General features: G+C 42.0%; 1 protein-coding gene across 10 annotated transcripts in view; it reads left to right on the top strand.

Annotated features, from left to right (window-relative positions):
• tns3 (tensin 3) overlaps positions 1-17,394 on the top strand; it is a 453,833-nt gene that overhangs the window by 351,409 nt on the left and 85,030 nt on the right. For all 10 annotated transcript variants that reach the window (XM_033050098.1, XM_033050105.1, XM_033050119.1 and 7 more), the window contains 3 exons: positions 3,919-4,048; positions 5,902-5,967; positions 10,467-10,571. In XM_033050098.1, coding sequence (XP_032905989.1) covers positions 3,919-4,048; positions 5,902-5,967; positions 10,467-10,571 — 301 coding nt within the window. The remainder of the gene's footprint in view (positions 1-3,918; positions 4,049-5,901; positions 5,968-10,466; positions 10,572-17,394) is intronic.

Genomic DNA, 17,394 nt, shown 5'->3' on the forward strand with positions numbered 1-17,394 from the left:
CAATGAAATTCTAGCTTGCTGCAGCACAACAGAATATTGTAGGCATAAGTAAGTAAGTAAATTTATTGGGCAAGTATTCAGATACAAGGAATTTGCCTTGGTGCTCTACCCACAAGTAACAACATGACATACAGTGACAGTTACGAAATACTCAGAAAACACTAAACATTAAATATCCAAAGTCTACAGAGTGATTTAGGCCATTTGGAAGAATGGGCTGAAAGATGGCAGATGGAGTTTAATGCTGATAAATGTGAGGTGCTACACCTTGGCAGGACAAAACAAAATAGGATGTACATGGTAAATGGTAGGGAATTGAAGAATACAGTTGAACAGAGGGATCTGGGAATAACCGTGCATAGTTCCTTGAAGGTGGAATCTCATATAGATAGGGTGGTAAAGAAAGCTTTTGGTATGTTAGCCTTTATAAATCAGAGAATTGAGTATAGAAGCTGGGATGTAATGTTAAAATTGTACAAGGCATTGGTGAGACCAAAATAGAGAGAGTACTGAGGAGATTTACTAGAATGTTGCCTGGGTTTCAACAACTAAGTTACAGAGAAAGGTTGAATAAGTTAGGTCTTTATTCTTTGGAGCGCAGAAGGTTAAGGGGGGACATGATAGAGGTCTTTAAAATGATGAGAGGGATAGACAGAGTTCATGTGGATCAGCTTTTCCCTTTGAGAAAAGGGAAGATTCAAACAAGAGGACATGACTTCAGAATTAAGGACAGAAGTTTAGGGGTAACATGAGGGGGAACTTCTTTACTCAGAGAGTGGTAGCGGTGTGGAATGAGCTTCCAGTGGAAGTGGTGGAGGCAGGTTCGTTGGTATCATTTAAAAATAAATTGGATAGGCATATGGATGAGAAGGGAATGGAGGGTTATGGTATGAGTGCAGGCAGGTGGGACTAAGGGAAAAAAGTTGTTCGGCACGGACTTGTAGGGCTGAGATGGCCTGTTTCCGTGCTGTAATTGTTATATGGTTATATGGTTATTAATAATAATAAAACATTAATGATAAAACACCATTGATCAAGCATGTGAACCAACAAATTACCAGATCAAAGGGAGGCTATAAATTTTTGGCTGTTGAGTAGAGCAACTACTCGTGGATAAAAACTGTTTTTATGTCTGGCTGTGGCAGCTTTAACAATCCGGAGTCGCCTTCCAGAGGGAAGTGATTCAAAGAGTTTGTGGCCAGGGTGAGAGGGGTCAAAGATGATCTTGCCCGCTCGCTTCCTGGCCCTTGCAGTGTACAGTTCATCAATGGAGGGAAGGTTGCGGCCAATAACCTTCTCAGTTCGACACCTGCAGCCTCCAGGTGCCGTGCTTGGTGGCTGAGCCAAACCAAACCATGATGGAGAAGGTGAGAACAGACTCTACGATGGCCGTGTAGAATTGGACCATCATTGCCTGTGGCAGATTGTGCTTCCTCAGCTGCCGCAGGGAGTACATCCTCTGTTGTGCCTTTTTGACTGTGTAGTCGATGGTAGCCCCCCACTTAAGGTCCTTGGAGATGATGGTTCCCAGGAACTTAAAAGACTCCACAGATGTGACTGTGGTGTTGTTGATGGTGAGTGGGGTGAGGGGAGGCAGAGCAAGTCTACAATCAATTCCACTGTCTTAAGAGCATTGAGCTCTAGGTTGTTGTGATGGCACCAGGACACCAGCTGTGACACTTCCTGTCTGTAGGCAGATTCCTCCCCATCCTGGAGCAGTCCAATCAGGGTTGTGTCGTCCGCAAACTTGAGAAGCTTGACAGAGGTGTCTGTGGAGGTACAGTTGTTGGTGTAAAGAGAGTAGAGGAGAGGAGAGAGTACGCAGCCTTGCGGTGCTGCTATGTTGAGCGTTTGTGGGTCCAATTCCGGACCCACAAACGCTCAGAAATACAGAACAGATCAGTGTTTCTATATACCGTAGACCATATATATACACATAAATAAACAGATAAAGTGCAATAGGCTGTTATAGTTCAGAGTTTGTTTGAAGTTATGTCTGATGGCTGTGGGGAAGAAGCTGCTCCTGAACCTGGATGTTGCAGATTTCAGGTTCCTGTACCTTCTGTTAATGTTGTGAAATGCAGGTCGGATCCATTGTAAAGCTCAAAAAACACAGCAGAATGCAGGAAATGCCCAGGCAGTGACTGACCCGAGTTAATGTCACAGAACCTTGCAACAGAACTGGTCCATCCTGATACAAATTGCAAAAGGGGTTACTTGAAATTGTTGAATTAGATAATGAATGCTGTAGACTGCAACATGCCCAGATCAAAGATGAGATCACCCGCTGAGTTTTTCCAGCATTTTTATCGACCTCAGATCAAAGATGAGGTGCTTTTCCTCAACCCATGCATTGGGTCTCAATGGAGCAGTGTAGAAACCCAGAAATGGATAAATCAGATTAAGATGAGTTGGAGAATTAAAGTAACCAGCAACTGGAAGCTCAGGGTATGGAAGGTCCCCAAATCTGCTTTTGCTTCTTCCAGTGCATGATCATCAAAGGCAGTCATCATTGTTTCACCTGGAAAGACTGTCTGTGTCTCTGGATGATAAGAAGGTAAAAGGTGAAACCTCAGACGTTGCATTTCCTGCAGTTGCATGGGAAAGAGCTATAAGATGGGAGAGTGAACCAAACAAAACAAGCAATCCCTTTGGAATGCTGGAATAGGAGGAAAAGGGACAATGTGTCTTGTGGTGAATCTTAATGAAGATAATACAAATCGCTAAGGATGATCTCTTGAGTACCTTGGTGGAGTAGAAGGAGAGGACTATTGAAAGCCTATCTTTCCTTTGGCCTGAAGAAAATGGTGAATCCAGAACTGCAGGCAGTAGATGAGACACAGTCAAGAGCTCGAGGAACTATCGTGGAGGGGAATGCAAGGTAAAGGAAAAAGTGTGGAAAGTTTCCATGTCAGCGTAGATTCCACGGAAATGGAGGAACTAGGTCAATGGAATGGAGTCTTCGAAAGGAACAGAATGGTAAGTCGAGATGGTTGTAGCAGTCCTTGGACGTGCAATGGACGTTTGTTGCTGGACAGGGAATGGAAGATTCAGAGATGAGACTAGTGGACGTGAGAGAATGTTGCAAATTGGCAGCGAAGGTAAAAACTGAACGAGGATACTCTGCCAAATCTGCTCTGGGATTGCAAGCAGTAATCATTATTTTACCTGGAGAGACTATTCATTTTCTCTCTGACAGTGCCAATAGTGCCAGACATAGTTGTCAATGTGCCAGACATAGTTGAGCGCGGTGTCCAGATTAGGAGTGAGACAAGGTCGTTAGTAGTGTTCCTTGTCGCTCACAATAATACAGGCGCACCTTGGACCCAGGCACGTTCCCATATTTACACATTTTAACTGGGGAAAAGTGAATGGAGTTGAAAGAATTATTCAATGCGTGCGCCTGGTCAGTCAGGCAAATTGGGGAATCGCTGGTGGGGAATTGATTTGGCCTTTTGTGTTCATTGTGAAGAAGCAGAAGGTTCTCGAAACTTCCTGGTGTGGGAGGGAGGTGTGGAGGGATTGTACGTCCACAGAAAAGGAAACTGGTGATCTTTACGTGGGAGAAGGGATAAGGTAGATAAACATGTTGCACTATAGAAATTGAACTCGATGAATATCTACAACCTGACATTAACTAAGCTCTGAAGATGAAAGTTGAAACAATCTACATTTTGCAGGGAAAGATAACTGCACAGAATGGTAATAGTTTGAATCAGTTCAAGTGGACGTGCATATTGGTGGAAGAAAAAATGTCCATACATAAGGAGTAAATGTTGTGATTTTTAGTTCTTTGATCAGGGCAGTGCACTCAATATCTTTTGTTTTGTTCAAGCACCTCCCATCGATTCGTAAGCATTTTATTGGTGTTTTAAATTAATCTTGCTTATCTATTGTGACTAAATTAATCTGTTACAGGTTAAGTGCTACCACAAGAAGTATCGTTCAGCGACAAGAGATGTCATCTTCCGGCTTCAGTTTCACACTGGCTCCATTCAGGGCTTTGGGTTTGTGTTTGGGAAAGAGGACCTAGACAATGCCAACAAAGGTGAGCTAATTGAATACAGAGACCATAGCTGTGTGACTGAACAAAATCCAAAAATAAGGGTCAAACAGTGATAAATGTCGAGCTTTTCTTTCTCTAAATGCTCTTCCAGAAAGGAGAATTGGAGGCAGTCACCATTAATTGTCTGTACAGATTTCCAGGGTTATTCACTCTGATGCCAATGTTCATGATTCACATGTAAGATTCATGATTATGCCTGGTATTTACAGATGATTGGGCTATTCTGTTAACATTGAAGTGCTGGCAACATTTTTTTTGCTTCCTTGCTTTCACAGCACAAGAGTAGTATATTTTGTCCGAATCTTGAGAAGATTGGGGAAAATCGTAAATATTATACATTTCTTTAAAACAAGATGTGTTGATCTTTAAAGTTTAAAGGTTTTTATTTATTGCATAGAAACATAGAAGCATAGAAAATAGGTGCAGGGGAGGCCATTTGGCCCTTCAAGCATGCACCGCCATTCATTGTGATCATGACTGATCATCCACAATCAGTAACCCGTGCCTGCCTTCTCTCCATGCCCCTCGATTCCGCTAGCCCCTCGAGCTCTGTCTAACTCTCTTTTAAATTTGTCCAGTGAATCGGCCTCTACTGCCTTCTGTGGCAGAGAATTCCACCATTCACAACTCTCTGGGTGAATTTTTTTTTCTCATCTCAGTTTTAAATGGCCACCCCTTTATTCGTAAACTGTGGCCCCTGATTTGGGACTCCTCCAACATTGGGAACATTTTTCCTGCTTCTAGCTTGTCCATTCCTTTTATATTCTCCTCATAGCAAACCTTTTTGGAAAAGTTGCTTGTTTTTAATAAACGCGGCACATTAAATGTAATTTGCAGCTGTGTTTGCTGCACTCTAAAATAGGCGATGCTCATCATTTATGCTTCCTGCTGGTCAAAGACCACAGGACAACAACATATTTGCAAATGTGACTTTTTTGTTCAGTTCATGACTAGCATTTCCTAAAAATGTAAATGTTGATTTTGTTGGAGTGAAAGAGTTGTACACAGAAACATGCCCTTCAGCCCACCATGTCCACGCCTATCTTATTGCCCATTTGCACCAATCCCCTTCGTCCACATTAGGACTGTATCCTTCTTTGCCTTACTTAGTTAAGTGTCTGTTTATATGCCTCTTAATTGTGGCAATTATATCTGATTCCATCACTGCTCTAGCAGCGAGTTCGAGTTATTCACCACTCTGTTGAAAATAGAACTTAACCCTAATTCTTTTTTAAATTTCCTACCTCTCACGTAAAACATTTGACTTTTTATCATTCCAAGCTACCCCAAGCATGAGGTAAATTAAGGAATTGATGATTAGGAAGGGTGTCGAAGGTTACAGGGAGCAGGCAGGTGAGTGGGGTTGAGAGAGAAAAATAGATCAGCTAAGATTGAATGGCGGAGTAGACATGATGGGCTGAAATACCGCGGCCCTTTGGCCCGCCGAGTCCACGCCAACCATCAATCATCTGTACAACAGTAGTTCTGTACTACACACAGGGGACAATTTACAGAGACAAATTAATCTGCAAATCTGCAAGTCTTTAGAATGTGGGAGGAAACCGGAACACCCAGAGAAAACCCACGCGGTCACAGGTAGAACGCACAAATTCAGTATAGGCAGCACCCGTAGTCAGGATCGAACCCAGGTCTTTGGCATTTAAGGCAGCAATTCTACCCCTGCACCACTGTGTAGCCCCTTTAAAACTAGTCTTACGGAAAAGATTTTGATTAATGAATGTTAATTAGGCTAAAATAGAATGTTCCTCCAAATGCGTACAATAGAGGTTCTGGCTCTTTAGCAGTCATTTGTTTCTCTGTTCCTTTCATTCTAGATGACCGGTTTCCCGAATTCGGCAAGATTGAGCTTGTGTTCTCAGCCAGTCCTGAGAAAATACAGGGTATGTGGAATAATTCACTTTTTCTTTTTTTTAGCACTGCATTTAGGTAGGAAATACTTATGGTGCAGTGGTTATATAACTGGACCAGTAATCTGCAGACTAGACCAGCAAACCAGCAACCCAAATTCAAATCCCATCATGAAAGCTGTGGAATATTAACCCACCATTCAATCTGGAAATTGGATGATGAAGAACAAGTCTTTGTGACGAAAATCATGAAAACCTGGGATTGTTGTAGATACTCAATGGCTTTCATAATGTACTTCAACTTCAACAGAGGAAATGTGCCGACCTTCTCAGGCATGGCCTCTACTTGACTCTTCTCACTGCATGGCCAAGTAACCAAGGAAACCACTCAGTAAGGGATGGTGGTAGATGCTCTCCTTGCCAGGTCCAGAAAAATGCATGAATAAATAAGAAAATGGTTTTAAGATTATTTTCAGAAAGATGGGTCATAAGAAAGGTCAAGGAATATCTTGTGAAATGATAGCAATTGTTGAATATATGATGACAGTGAATATTCCTTATTGCAAAAATATTCTAAACTATAGTTACATTTGTTCTGATGATATTAAAACAAATCCTGTTAAATGGCAACAAGGCATGTGACGTCAATGGTGGAAACGGGTACTTGCCACTTCTGGCCACATAAAATCAGTTACAGAATATCCATTGACACTGTCTTCAGAAAAATAATAATCTTTACTCATCCCATAACTTCCACCCAAATACTTTCTCTTTGGTATGAATATTAACTCCAGTTCCAGTCAATCTTACTTCACTAATATTCTCTAGCTCGGAATCTTATCAAAGCCTCCTAAACATTTAGCTAGCGATTTCTTAAGAAAAAAATCAACTAGCTCAGACAGACTTGATGCGCTGTTTGCAATATATTGGATATTGGTAAAGTTTTGGGTCTTTCTGAGAGGCAAATATGTTCACCATCCAATGTTCTTGTTTCTCTTCAAACTTTGAATTAAGTTTAGTTTTAGAGATACAGTACGGAAACAGGCCCTTAGGCCCACCTAGTCCATGCCGACCAGCGATCCCCGCACATTAACACTATCCTACACCCACTAGGAACAATTTTTACATTTATCAAGCCAATTAACCTACAAACATGTACGTCCTTGGAGTGTGGAAGGAAACCGAAGATCTCAGAGTTAACCCACGCAGTTCACGGGGAGAACGTAAAAACTCCGTACAGACAGCACCTGTAGTCGGGATCGAATCCAGGTCTCCGACGCTGCATTCGCTGTAAAGGTCGCTGCGCCACAGTGACCGCTCTAATTGTATAATGACAGGGGTGGAAGAAGTATGCAGTGGGAGGAGGTGGTTGTTTTTTATCAAAAGATGTTTTAGGCCTCTTGTCAATGATCCCCAAACCTCACTACATTTTTGGGTCAATGTGATAGAATCTAATTTTCATGGGTTTAAACTGCTTGTAACTCAGTGCTTACCAAGGATGGTGATGACGCAATCTTAAACAACATTGTATGTCTTTTATAAAGTTATATAGCAGTCACGTTGGCCCACCGAGGACTTGCTGACTATGATGCATTCTATAGCATAGGATCCTCCATTAAACTACAATCATGATATTGTATTCTCTCCACATTCCCATCAGCTCTTCCTAGGTTTACCACTAACCCATACACCAAAGCTTGTTTTCAGTGGCCAATTAACAAACCAACCAACCCACACATCTCTGAGTAGGAAGATCTTGATTAAAAACGTCACCTATTTCTTTTCTCCAGAGATCCTACCTGACTCGCTGAGTTACTCCAGCTTTTTGTGTCTATCCACACATCTTTGAAGTGTGCAAGGAAATTGGAGGACCCATAGTCGTAGGAGGAACATGCAACCTCCACACAGACAGCAGCAGAAGTCAGGAATAAACCCAGGTTATTGGAGCTCTGAGGTAGCAGCTCTACTAGCTAGCTGTGTTACCTGGAGATTAGCTGATATACTTCTATGGGTAACAAACTGTTGCCACTGAGTTTGTTAGACACTTGGGAATTGCTAAGAATTGATTAAACTATGAGTACTTAGTCTTATCCCAAGGCAAGTTTATTTGTGTGATTGAACCTTCTAGTATTTGTTTAAACTGGGTAGCTTGTCAGCCTCTTAGTTTAGTTTATTGTCACGTGTACCGAGGTACAGTGAAAATCTTTGTTGCATGCTAACCAGTCAGTGAAAAGACAATACATGATTACAATCGAGCCATCCACAGTGTACAGATACTTAATGAAGTGAATAATGTGAATAACGTTTAGTGCAAGATAAAGCCAGTAAAGTCTGTTCAAAGGTCCAATTTAGTTATGGTCATTCATAATCAGTTCTTCATGTGGGCCTTGAACCTCACATTGCCCAGACTAGATAGATGTGGAAGATTTTCCGGATGACTTTGCTGGGCCAGCAGGGTATTCACAAGACAAAGTTTTTCAGATGTTACTCTGCTGCTGCTTCAGAAATTACCAGATTGATTAAATTTAAATTTGCAATTTGCCATGGATAATATTGAATTCTTGACTCTCAGTTGCAGCTCCAGGGCCAAAACAGGAGGCAGATACAATCTTCACATCTGACTTGTAATTTCCTTTCTATGACTATGAGCCCCCAGGCAGTTAGTGTAGAGGAGAAGAGGAGAGGATATTTCAAGACCACAGTCTGCACAAAAGCACTGTGGTCTTGCATTCAATGCAAGCTTGGGGATTAATTTCTGGTACTGCAAATGAGTTACCTGAGGTTCATGGAAAGCAGTGATTTAAGAGGATTGGGTTAAGTGGGAACATGTATCTGAATGTGGCCATATGATGAAAGGAAATTTCTACAAAGTATGTTGGTAGTTACTTCCTTCGGTGCAGACAGAACTGCTGGAACATATGGTAATACTCTGGCATTCACCATGTAGTTGAAAATATAATTAAAGACACAACATGCTGGAGTAACTCAGCAGGTCAGGCAACATCCATGGAGAACATGAAGAGGTGATGTTTCAGTTCAGGACCCTTCTTCAGAATTGAGTCTGAATCATCACCTTTCAATGTTCTCTAGGGATGCTGCCTGACCCAATGAGTTACTCCAGCACTTTGTTTTTTTTGTAAACCAGCATCTGCAGTTCCTCATTTCTACGTGTATCTGCTCCAATGCGAAATCTGCTCAAGATCTGCCTACTGTGAAGAGGTTTTCCACCTTCTCCTCTCCCCAATGGGAGTTTTGTGAAACTGCTCCCCTTCAGTGATTCCTATGTCTCTACTGCTCTGCTGGTCTGAAGAAGGGTCCTGACCTGAAATGTCACCTATCCATGTTCTGGGATGCTGCCAGACCCACTGAGTTACTCCAGCACAATGGCGTTTTTTTATAAACCAGCAACTGCAGTTCCTCATTCCTACATTTTAAATATATAATTGTATATGATGCAATGTAACATGTTAACAGTCAATAATAGGAAGTGATCATAACCTATTTCACCCTGATCTACTGCCCAATTGCCAATTCATCCTTCAACCCTTGCACATTCATCATTTCACACCACAGTAATTCAATATATAGTGATCTCCAAATTAGAAATGGTTCCTCTAAGCCCTGGAGGAGAAAAACAAACTGGGAAGTGGGAAGTCTAGTGATGTTGCCTGCCTGACATTGGTCTCCTCTAATAAAGCTTTCTGGCCAGTGATTTTATTAAAACAACGCTCTGAGGAAAGGTTTCTGCTGCCTTTCTATAGCTGAGGCCGTACACAATTTCATGGGCCTTCCAACTGCAGTCTCAGCCTGGGTTAAAAGCTCAGGGTAAGTAAAGATTGTCTATAAAAGCAGGACAAAAGAGGGGAAAGCAGCAAGGAATATTTTGGACATTACTCTCTGTGCAATATAAATATAGTAAGGACAATGAAAAGATGGATGATTTAAAGTTAAATCAAGGTCAAAAGGAGTCTGTTCAAATGTACTCCAGCACTATGTCTATAAAAAAAGGAGGGTTTTTTTTGCATTTAAGTGAAATGTTTAGCTTTATACTGACGGTCTGTTATGTTTAAACAGGAGTTAAATATCTGGGATTTTGGAGCTAACAATGCCCCATGAGGTTCCTCATAATGTAACCCTTTATTCAAAAAGAAATGTCCATGAAGAGAAACATTAGATTTATGTATGCTTCGCCTAATCAGAGCTTTCAGCTAGAAGTTGTATCCTTTGAATATTCTGTTCTCATGGAATGCTAAAGAAACAAACCACAGCTGTGGGTGTGTGCAGTTTTCTGGGATTCTGAATTAGATACATCATTAGTCCAAGCTCTGAAGCTTTTTCTAAGCTTTCCTTCCAGTTTATTTCTGTTTAGAGAGCTGCAACTCCATTTTGATGGTGTCTTGTAATGAATGCATCTTAAAACCTACAACGTTTGGCCCAGTAGTTGGAATGAAATGAGCGTTGTTGGAACTATCTTTTTGTTTGTGACGTTAATAGGTAATTGTGAAAGTCATGCTGAACACATTCTTTCACAGGTTCTGAGCATCTCCAGAACGATCATGGAGTAATTGTGGATTATAACACTGCTGACCCATTGATACGCTGGGACTCCTATGAAACTCTGACTGCTGATGGGGAAGGTAAGACAGGTGTATTACATTAGATTTTAATTGGATTACTTTTTTTTTCTGCTTTCAGTTTATTTGAGTAAGTTATACCATTTTGAATATCACATGTTGTACTGTGGAAGAAAGAGATGGGATAATGTTGCTTTAATGGCAGGTTCAGAGCAGCTGTGTGATTGAGTTTCCATATCTTACTCGGAGAATAATAAGTGAGGCTGCTCATGTGCGGTTCTTGGTTAATGGCCACCAGGACTGGTTTGACAATTCCCAAGCTTACTTTAGAAACTCCTTACATAATATTGACGGCAGACATAAAACAAGGGTCAGTCTTTGCTCAGTTGAAAGACCAAACCACTTATTCTGTCAGACATTCCTGTGACTTTAGTGCAGGATAATTTGTAGGTGTGTTAGAAAGCACAGTGCTCCACTGCTGAGTAAAGAGCATTCTTATGGAAAAGTGAGAAATCTAATATAGCTAATTTATACTGCGTGACTTATTTAAAAACTGCTGTGCATTCTCTTCTGGGTGAATTGTGCACTGTGACGCAGCGGTAGAGCTCCTGGCTTACAGCGCCAGAGACCGGGGTTCAAACCGGACTATGGGTGCTGTCTGTACGGAGTTTATACGTTCTCCCCGTGACCTGTGTGGGTTTTCTCTGGGATCTCTGGTTCCTCCTACAATGCAAAAACATATAGGTTTGTAGGTTGATTGGTTTGGTATAATTATAAATTGTGTGTACAAGTTAGTGTTAGTGTTACAGGGGATCGCTAGTCGGCGTGAACTCGATGGGCCAAAGGGCCATGCTGTGTCTCTAAACTAAACTAAACTAAATTGGTTCCTATGGAGATAATCTATGGTAGTTGTAAGGTATGCAAGGTTCAAGTAAAGAAAAATCTTTGTAATAAAGTGCACAAAGTTTTATCTCAGTACTGCTGAAAATGTGAAAAACTTTTTTTTCCCGAGAATTAAATGAAGTACTCAAGTTCCAACTTACTTTGTCAGAAATATTTTCATTTATAATCCAATAATTTCTTTGATTTTAATTACTTTCTGCAGTGCAGTGTCTTTTGAGGCAAACATGCTAGCTGTTGTACAGTATCAACTAAACAACTTGCCTTCAATAGGTGTGTCGTATCAGGATTAAATTATTAACTTGTTAAGATTACGTTAAAGTATGAAAAAATGTGCAGAGTGATGTATAAAGATAGATAGATAGATAGATAGATAAATACTTTATTAATCCCCTTATTCAGGGGAAATTCTGATGTCCTTGCAGCACACTAATAAAAATACAACACAGTATTCATAAAGAAATTGAAACATGAGGCATGCTTGCACACATTTGATATATCAGGCAGTCAACATAATATGTCTTAACTGGAGATTTAAGCTGAAGTAATATGTATCAAAAAAATTCCAATTTGGTTTACTTTCATTAATAACTATAGCTGGCAATGCTTCAGAGCTTTGCAATGGTAACTTCTCCGAGCAAGAGGAAATACTTTATTGCCATACCAGCATTAAACTGCCAAGCTGAAAAGTGATGTCTTTGATTTTTTGCTGGTAGCATTTGCGCCATTTCAAAATGTTTCTTCTTGGCACTGACAACCTGTCATTTGAGGAGTTTATTTTTGAAATCTGAACATCTTTTTTTGAGCAGATAGATGGATGACTGCAGAATAAAAGGACATTGAAAGGAGGAGAAGCCATTTACTCCCTTTTACTATTTGCTAACAAATTCAGCAGTGATCTCATTGTGGTGACTTCACCACTATTGAGTAAGATCATTGTCGATTGTTTACATCAGCATCATTTTCCTACACTTGTATCCCTTGTCATTACTTTAGACCAGGGGTCGGCAACATTGTTCTGCATAGGGGCCAGGACGCATGTCTGTGAGCTGATGGCGGGCCACATCTATCACATGGCTCAAATACTCATACTCACTTGTCTCCGGCCTATTGACAACCCCGATCCCAACAGTGAAGCCCAGACACAGAAGGGGCGCGGCCGTGCTGGCGACCGCCAGCGCAGGCCTCCATGCGTCACCGTGCATGGGGGCCACGGCCTCGAGCCCGGGAGGTATCGGAAATTACGGAAGTCTTCGGGCCGGATGATTACGGGAAAAAAAATGCTTGTGGGCCGGATGATTTTGGATTACGGGCCGCATTTGGCATGGGGGCCATAGGTTGCCGACCCCTGCTTTAGACTTTAGAGATACAGCATGGAAACGGGCCCTTCGGCCCACCGAGTCCACGCCGACCAGCAATCACCCAGTACACCCAGCACTATCCTACACACTTGGGACAATGTACAATACTATAGAAGCCAATTAACCTGTAAACCAGTACGTCTATGGAGTGTGAGCAAGAAACCGGAGCACCCAGAGAAAACCCACACGGTCACAATAAGAACAGCACCCGTACTCGTGATCAAACCCGGGTCCCTGGCGCTTTAAGGCAGCAACTCTACTGCTTCGCCACTGCCTCACCTCCCCCTAATCAGGATATTTCATAATTGGGTAAGATGCCTTTACTCTTGTGCTCAAACCTTTTCGTCATTTCCTCTTTGCCGCCTTCATTGCTTGTTGCATCTAAAAGATGAGCATAAACATGATCTAAATCCCACACAAGGAAAATGCCTTTACAGGGAGTTCTATTTCTGGCAATTAGTCACTAGAGTCATAGAGTGATACAGTATGGAAACAGGCACTCCGGCCCAACTCGTCCACACTGCCAACAATGTCCCAGCTAAACTAGTCCCACTTGCCTGCGCTTGGACCATATCCCTCCAAACCTGTCCTAACCATGTACCTGTCGTAACTGTTTCTTAAACGATGGGATAGTCCCAGCCTCAACTACTTCCTCTGGCAGCTTGTTCCATACACCCACCACCATTTGTGTGAAAATGTTACCCCTCAGATTCCTATTAAATCTTTTCCCCTTCACCTTGAACCTATGTCCTCTGGTCCTTGATTCCCATACTCTGGGCAAAAGACTATGCATGTACCCGATCTATTCCTCTCATGATTTTGTATACCACCATATGATCTCCCCTCATCCTCCTGTGCTCCATGGAATAGAGACCCATCCTACTCAACCTCCCCCTATAGCTCACACCCTGTAGTCCTGGCAACATCCTTGTAAATCTTTTCTAAACCCTTTCAATCTTGACAATTTCTTTCACATAATGGTGCGCAGAACTGAACACAATATTTTAAATGTACTCACAAACGTCTTATACATTGTAACATGACCTCCCAACTACAATACTCAATACTCTGACTGATGAAGGCCAAAGTGCCAAAAGCCTTTTTGACCACCTTATCTACTTGCAACTCGACCTTCAAGGAACCATACACTTGTACTCCTCGATCCCTCTGCTCTACAACACTACCCAGAGGCCTACCATTTACTGTGTAGGTCCTGCCCTTGTTTGTTTGACATCCTAAAATGCAACACCTCACACTTTTCTGTATTAAATTCCATCAACCATTCCTCCGCCCACCTGGCCATTGATCCAGATCCTGCTGCAAACTTTCACAACCATCTTCACTATCTGCAAAACGACTTACTTTTGTATCATCAGCAAACTTGCTAATCTTGCCTGTATGTTCTCATCCAAATCATTGATGTAGATGACAAACAGTAATGGGCCCAACACCAAACCCCGAGGCACTCCACTAGTCACAGGCCCCAGTCCGAGAGGCAATCTTCCACCATCACCCTCCGTTTCCTTCCATGGAGCCAATTTGTTATCCATTCAGCTATCTCTCCTTGGAACCCATGCGATCTAACCTTTGAGAGCAGCCTACACTAGTTCCTTACAGTAAGATAAATCAACCACCTTGTCGTGTTGGACAGGTTAGCAGGTGAAGTTTAAACTGAGGAAATGGGATGACAGATTGCAGCCACCTCATCCTCTGTCTCTTAAATGTGTGTAAAAGTCTGTGAGATTTTTCTTTCTCCAGCAGGCTCTTCTTTTATAGATTTGACCATAGAAATGAGCACGAGACTCTCTTAGGATATGCTTGACTCTGTTCAGATATGTTTGGCTGCTCCACTTGTTAAAAACTTCTTTCAGGCACCTGAACCAATTTCAAGTGACAGCATGCAGAAAGCCCTCACATAACAATTTCTTTCTCAAGAAGCAGCCGACAACCAGTGACAAAATAGTGCAATCTCATTCCACAAATGGACGTGGTGAACCTCGGCATCCAGCAACCAACGCTGAACTAAAATGCAGCACTATTGCACACTCCCAGGGTCTACAGCAGCAAGCTGAAAATCTGTTGATAGGCATATGGATTTCATTTATGGAAATTTGATGGGATATGTGTGACATAATTCAGGGCAGTACCATGCAGGCCAGGAATGTTTTCCAAATTCCAGTCATGAAGTGAGCAGCGAGTCATTGAGGCGATCTTCTGCAGGAGTTATTTTAGTTAATTTGCACGGCAGAGCAAAGCTCAACAAGCACAGCAGCGACATTTCATCACCTCATCGTCAACAACATTCTCAACTTTGCAAAAAGACCATGCCTTGGATGATTGTAGTAAAAGCAGATCTTCCCGACCATTGGAGTTGGAAAATACACGGTCTGATGTGGCCGCGATGTGCATGTAACCTGCAACATAGAGCTGGCACAAAAGTGCTGGAGTAACTGAGTGGGTCAGGCAGCATCTCTATTTATCGACACAAAAAGCTGGAGTAACTCAGCGGGTCCATTTAGTTTAGTTTAGTTTACTGTCACGTGTACTGAGGTACAGTAAACTGCTGTTTTTATTGCATGCTATCCAGTCAGTGGAAAGACTATACCTGATTACTGTCAAGTCGGTCACTGTGTATAGATACAGGATAAACGTTTAGTGCAAGATAAGGTCCAGAAAAGTTCAACTAAAAATAGTCTGAGATAATCCAATGAGGTAGATGGGTGGTCAGGACTACTCTCTAGTTGTTGATAGATGGTTCAGATGCCTGATAACAGCGTGGAAGAATCTGGAGATATGGTTTTTCACACTTCTGTACCTCTTGCCTGATTGGAGAAGGGAGAATTGATTATGCTGGTGGCCTGGCCGAGGCAGTGTGAACTGTAGATTGAGTCAATGGAAGGGAGGTTGGTTTGTATAATGGTCTGGGCTGCATCCACAATTTTCTGCAATTTCTTGCTGTCCTAAACACTAAGGACAATTTATATATTTTACCGAAGGCAATTAGCCTCCAAACCTCTATATCTTTTTTTGGAGTGTGGGAGGAAACCGGAGCACCTGGAGAAAACCCACACAGTCACGGAGAGAACGTACTCTGTACAGACAGCATGTAGTTAGCATCGAACCCGGGTCTCTGGTGCTGTAAGGCAGCAAATCTATCGCTGTGCCACCGTGCTGCTGAATTATCATTTCTTTCACAACTATTTTTCTCAGAGGTTATGAGTATACAAATGGATACCCCAATGCTAATTTCAAGGTTTCAAGGTCAGTTTATTGTCACATGTAACAATTAAGGTACAGTGAAATTTGAGTTACCATACAGCCATACCAAGTGAAAAGCAACAAGCCGCACACCCACATAAAAGTTAACATAAACATCCACCACAGCGGATTCCACATTACTCACTGTTGGAATGCCATAAAGTTCAATCTTCATCCTCTTTGTTCTCCTGCGGTCGGGGCAGTCAATCCATGCACAGTCTGGTTGACCAAATCCCCCGCAGCTGACGATTGAAGTCCCATCGGGGTAATCGAAACTCCCGCGTCGGGGTGGTTGTAACTCTCTGCGCGGCACGGAGCTCCCGTGTCGGCCTCCTCTTACCAGAGATCGCGGGCTTCACGATGTTAAAGTCCACATGCCCCGCAATTGGTGCTTCGATCCCCGGCAAAGGGATAAAACTATTATATAAATATACATAAAACAAACCAAGGAACACTAAAGCATACTTTTAACAATACTTAAAATGACAAAACCAGAAGAAAGGACAGATAGACTGTTGGCGAGGCAGCCACTGCTGTGTACATGTATGTACATGTAAAACCTTTCAACTGCTGTCATAGTAGATGGAAAATGTACAGCTATAAGATTGTTTTTACATATCAACTTCAGTACCTCATGATATAAAAATATTTGGTAACTTCGGTTGACCACTGTGTGAGTTAAATACCGAAGGACAAATTCTCTCCCTGAAGTCCATGATAGAAATGTATTTTGTTTCTGGCAGAATTGTTTTAATAAAATAGGCTACATTTGACTTGGAGTTTGTTATGAATGGTCAGTGGGCTTTTAGGGACATTGAGTAGAAGAGTCAGGAAGTCATATTGCAGCTTTATAGGACTTTGGCCAGGCCACATTTGGTGAATTGTGTAGGAAGGAACTGCAGATGCTGGTTTACATCAAAGATTGACGCAAAATACTGGTGTAACTCAGCAGGTCAAGCAACATCTCCGGAGAAGGAATATGTGACGTTTTGGGTCGAGACCCTTCATCAGACTGAGAGTCAGTGAGAGGGAAACTAAAGGTATGAGAAGGTCTGGAGTATTGGAGAATTATGTGTTGTTCAGAAACAGGAAGGATTACAAGGCTTTAAAGAGGGTGCAGAAGAGATTTACCAGAATTGTGCCTGGATTAGAAGGTATTAGCTTTAAGGAGAAACGTGGATTGTTTTCCCTGGAGCATTGGAGGCTGAGATGAGACCTGATATAAAAATATAAACAGGTAGAGAGTCAGAATCTTTTTTCCCCAGGGTGGAAATGTTGAAGACTAAAAGGTGACAGGGGTGTGGTTTAAAAATGTGCATGGTACATTTTTATGCAGTGTGATAGGTGCCTGGAACATGCTGCCTGGA

Source organism: Amblyraja radiata, chromosome 2 (assembly GCF_010909765.2).
Source record: "Amblyraja radiata isolate CabotCenter1 chromosome 2, sAmbRad1.1.pri, whole genome shotgun sequence".
Classification (NCBI taxonomy): domain Eukaryota; kingdom Metazoa; phylum Chordata; class Chondrichthyes; order Rajiformes; family Rajidae; genus Amblyraja; species Amblyraja radiata.